Below are 4,665 nucleotides of genomic sequence, written 5' to 3' on the forward strand. Positions count from 1 at the left end.
GTTGCCCCGGGCTCCCAGCTGAAGCGTCTTTCCGCCCTCACCTCCTCGCACTCGAAGCCGCTGACCATGAAGGTGTCGCAGTCCCTGCACTTGGATGGTCCCCGCAGCTTGCGGAGCCGGTGGGTCTGCGCCGCGCTGGAGAGGGGCGTGTTCCTGAACTGCTGCTGGGACGGGCCGTTTTCTGCAGAAACCGCAGTTAAAGTGCGAAAAGGAACCGGGCCCCAAGTGCGGTTTCTGCCTAGGGAGTCAAATCGGCGCGTGCGGCTCACCGTTCTCGAAAGCTTGCAGGGAATCCCTCTCTTCGAAGTCGTCCAAGGAGGACACGGTGCCGGTGGAGGGAGCTTTCAACAGCCTCCTGTCAGAGTTGCCTGGGGAAGAAAGCACAGACTCAGCCTCATGACGCACAAGGTGGGTCAGGGTAGGTTTTATGCCTGATTTGGGGTGATGTCAGGCAAGAATTTCTGCAGCTCTCACCTGGGCTGGAGGTGGGAGAGTCCAAGGACCGGGACTCACAGCTCCCACCGAGGCTTTCCGTGTCGCTGCAGAGGGACCTGCTGGTACCTGGGGAAGGTGCACACAGTGAGCGTCCCGCGGCCAAACCCAGCTCCTGAGAGAATCCCCGTTGGAGTTTTCTCCCAGTCTGACTGAAGCCTTCAGCACCTCCCTGGGAGCCTCAGAACATCTCCCACCTCTTTGGCTGCTCATCTCAATTCAACCCGATGGGAAAATCGCGTTGCCCTTATCAAATGGAACCTACTCTGCCCTCCGGAAGTGAGCGGCTCGAACTCGAACGCTTCCGTCTGAATGTCCTTCTTCTGCAGAGCCTGGATGAACTCCAGGTACTTCTCGCCTGCCTTGTAGGGCTTGCAGATCTCGGCCAGGTACTGGTATCCTACTGGAATCTGTTCGGACTGAGCCTGCCGCTGCTTGAACATCCTTAAAGTGACCTTGCAGGGGGAAGAAAACACAAAAACCCAACTTTGCTAGACAGAGCCCGGGTGCTTCTTCCTCCCTTGGACCTCACGGTCATTCACCAGCCTTCAGCTTCTCGTTCCCTGCGCTCCTGCTATCAATAGTTCTACGGAACAGATCGGACAAAAAGGATTTGTCACGGTTTCTTGTTCTAGGTTATTCTCCCCTTAGACTTTTTTTCCTCTGGATATCTGCATGCTCAAAGCAGCGGGAACTGGAAATGCTATTACATAGCTGAGATTTTGCGGTAGCGAAGCAACGTCCTGCGCGCTCCCCTAATTCTGACCGCTTGAGAATGGTCGCGGTGAAATGATGAAGAGCCTGGCGGCCTCACCCCAAACAGCATTTTCCCCAAAACGACAATCTGAGGAGAAATTACGAGAGTCCACGTACCCACGTCAGCACCTCATCCCCTTGGTAGATGAGCTTGCGGATGTGCGACACGATCCGCGCTCGCACTTTCTCCAGCTCTTGCCGCCGAAAGTTGGCGTCACTGATGCACGTCTTGTACAAAGCTTCCGACTCCTGGACCTGGAACGGAGCGGAGGAGGAAAAAAGTCACCGGGGGGGAGTGGGAAGATACATCGAGGCCGGGAATTGCCTCTCTGAGCTTCCTCGCCTTGGCTTGCGCCTCCTCGCCCGTCGTTTCTCCAGCTGCTTGTTGGCCCTGCCGGGGTTGGCGACGCTCTGCTGGAGCTCATCCTCTGCCCGGGCACTCAGCTGCTTCGCCTTCTCCAGCTCCTCGCAGCGCTGGACGTATTGCAGGCGGGATTTGCGCAGGGACGACAAGGATTCGTTCTGGAGTCGGGGCCAAAAAGGAACAGGGGGTGGGAGGGACGAGTCACGGCCACCCGGTCCATGGGAGGTGTCCGTGGGTTGGAACGAGATCATAGAGTCCTGGAGTGATTTGGGTTGGAAGGGACCGCGCCACCCAACTTTGTGTCGTCGGCCAACTTGGCGCCGAGGGATGATTTTTGAGCCCTTCCCACCCAGAAATTAGACAGCCGAGCACCTGGCCCTTGGTTCAGACAGCTGCCGATCCCAGCAGACATCAGAATCCGCTGCGTTAGCACCCTGCCTTGTAAGCTCGAGAAAAGTATTTTTATTCCGTGGCGGGGTGGATATTACTTTATTTAGTCACTGCTTGTTCCACCTTTTCGGTGTTTTGAGCCGTGACTGGCAGAAAAGTTGCACCTCTTACCATTCTCTTTTGCTCCTTGCTCCACTGATCTTTGAATTCTTTCCTCCATTTCTCGATTTCGTTCTTCTTGGCTGACAGAGGCTGCCAAGGAAATGAAAAATTAGGACGGTGACCGCCCCGGGAGGAACAGGGTGTCAGGCAGCCGAGGGCCTGACAAGCGTCGAAGATGCCGCTTTTCCCCTTAAATCGGGAACTTGGACTTCCCTTATTTCATCCCCGTGGACCAGGTCAATGGCTTTGTCAGCTCTCCACGATGCTCACGTCAAACCTTCCCACCAAATCGCCCAACGGAGCACGGTACCTGGTAAAATTCCTTCTGCTGGAGCAGCCCCGCGGTCTCGGCGGCCGAGTTTCCCATTTTTATATCGTGTTCCAGGACCAGCGTGTAGAGCGCCCGAAGAGGCATGTTGTGCTGCAGCAACAGAAAAATAAACCACCAACCCCCCCCAAATAAACCTACGGATAATCACGGCAGCTTTCCTAAACGAGCGAGGCTGAGGTCATCTGCGGGAAGGGTTTGAACGCGGTGGGGGTTGTTTCTGTGGAGCCCTACCTGGTGGATGATGGCGTTTCGTCCCGATTCAGCGATCTTCACCATCCCTTTGGCAAATTCTGTCTCTGTAACAGGGCAGAGCGGGTCAGGCGCCAGCCTAGAGGTCGCTCCCGTCCATTAGGACGGCTTGGGGGAAGGAGAGATTCTGCCACCGTGTCTTTATCTTGGCGCCTAAGCGACTCAAAGGGTTGGTGTTCGGCCGGTTGCGTCCCCGGCTGTGATTTTTTTTAGTTTAAAAAAATAAAAATGGAAAAAGGGATGGACCCACCGTAACTCAGGCGTTTCTCGATCCAGGCGAGCAGCTCTTTAACGTATTTACACCACGTCTTGGCGTATTCAAGGGCTGCCTCGATGCCGCCCTCGCACCTGATCAGCATTTCGTCCGCCTCCTGAGCTGCAACGGGAGAAATCCAGGTTCGGAACAGGCAGAGGCTCCCCCCAAGCAGCAAAACCCCGGATAACCGCCCCCAAAAAAGGCCTTTCACTGAAAAAACATCATCGGGATCTGCTTCACGGTGACCCCGCACAGTCCTGCCCCCACAACCACTTTAATTTGTTTCAAAGGGCGAAAGCGAGTGACTCTGTGAGCTCTTGGGGAGCTGCAGGAAGGATTTGTGTCCCTTGGCGGAACTGGGGCGGATCCGTGTCACCACAGGGAACACATATGAAACCATTTCAGGCTGGAATCTGTGAGAAATTAGAAATTTTACGTATTTTTTTCTTCCTAGGGACTCCATATTACCTGTTAGGTCGGCCTGCGCTTGCCCCTCAGAGCTGGTTTTGCTCTTGCAGAAGCTTTCACTCGGCTGGGGGAAATTAAAAAAAAAACAAAAAAGAGGAAAATGGTGAAAGAGAAATGAGCATTGAGGAATTTGGGGGTTTTTTCCAAAAGGCTGCCTGGAGATTGTCTGCAAATTGCACATCTTGTTCTTCAGAAAAATATAAATCCAAACGGTAAATAATGGAGAATTTAAAACCATAAGATTCACTAATGTAAAATTTTAAAATGTAGAGTTTAACAGCGTAGAATCCTGCCCTTTGGCAGCGGCCATGGATAATTCCGTCAAAGAAATGGGTCTCATTCTTTGCCTACCGGCACCACCTCTCTCTCCGCAGTCAGGTCCGTGTCATCAGGGCTCTCCCCATCCCCAACGAACATATCAACCGCCCTGAATAATTAAAAAAAAATCAACAAACAATGAAATAAATTGAGATTCCAATGACCCAGAAAACTCGTTCCACCCCGGTTCTCTACGTACGCATTCCCAATGGAGATTTCTAGGGCGTCCAGGCTCCGGAATATCTCGCTGTAGCGCTTCTTATTTTCAGGGACCCTCCCTGGAGTGGTGGGACCTGGTGATGGAGAAGAAATCGTTTCAGCCGAGTGACCCCGAGGAGACGGAGCCAGGGGATTCGCGGGGAAGCGACAGACGGTGACCACCCGGCAAAGCGCGGCAAAGGGTTCAAAGGAAATCTTTGGGAGTAGTGAATTTGAGGTTCCTTGAGCAGAACCCCCCCCAAGAAATGGGTTTGCAGGTGGTCGAAGCTGGTTTGGGGGCTCTCGTGCGGAAGTCGCCCATTCCTGGCGCGTGTCGCAACCTCGGCCGCGCGAGGGACGGTTTCTCGACATCACGCAGCCAATTGATGTTGCGAAACGTCTCGTCCGCTCCAACAGCGGGGCGGGCAAAATACGAAACAGGCTGATCCCCGCTCGAGGGGCGATGCCCTCCCACCCCACGGCCCCGTGGCAGCCAGAGAAGGGCCACAAAGCCGGCGAACAAGTCCCCACCCGCGTAAGCGCGGTGCTCAGCGCCGCGGTTTTGTGGTGGAGCTGGCGTTGCTTGGTTAACAGTTGGATCTGATGAGTTTCAAGGTCTTTTCCAACCCACATGGTTCTGTGGTTCTACGTTCCACCCCTGGTTTCGCGCATTGCAGGGCG

At 54.4% G+C, this 4,665-nt stretch overlaps 1 protein-coding gene across 1 annotated transcript in view; it reads right to left on the reverse strand.

Annotated features, from left to right (window-relative positions):
* GMIP (GEM interacting protein) overlaps nucleotides 1-4,665 on the reverse strand; it is a 9,929-nt gene that overhangs the window by 3,038 nt on the left and 2,226 nt on the right. The window contains 14 exon segments of the mRNA XM_009871841.1: nucleotides 42-181; nucleotides 270-368; nucleotides 475-561; nucleotides 758-947; nucleotides 1,366-1,503; nucleotides 1,592-1,611; nucleotides 1,614-1,770; nucleotides 2,174-2,254; nucleotides 2,475-2,585; nucleotides 2,727-2,791; nucleotides 2,995-3,120; nucleotides 3,469-3,532; nucleotides 3,820-3,895; nucleotides 3,986-4,079. Of these exon segments, the coding sequence (XP_009870143.1) occupies nucleotides 42-181; nucleotides 270-368; nucleotides 475-561; nucleotides 758-947; nucleotides 1,366-1,503; nucleotides 1,592-1,611; nucleotides 1,614-1,770; nucleotides 2,174-2,254; nucleotides 2,475-2,585; nucleotides 2,727-2,791; nucleotides 2,995-3,120; nucleotides 3,469-3,532; nucleotides 3,820-3,895; nucleotides 3,986-4,079 (1,448 nt within the window).

This window comes from Apaloderma vittatum, unplaced genomic scaffold (assembly GCF_000703405.1).
Source record: "Apaloderma vittatum isolate BGI_N311 unplaced genomic scaffold, ASM70340v1 scaffold24826, whole genome shotgun sequence".
Lineage (NCBI taxonomy): Eukaryota > Metazoa > Chordata > Aves > Trogoniformes > Trogonidae > Apaloderma > Apaloderma vittatum.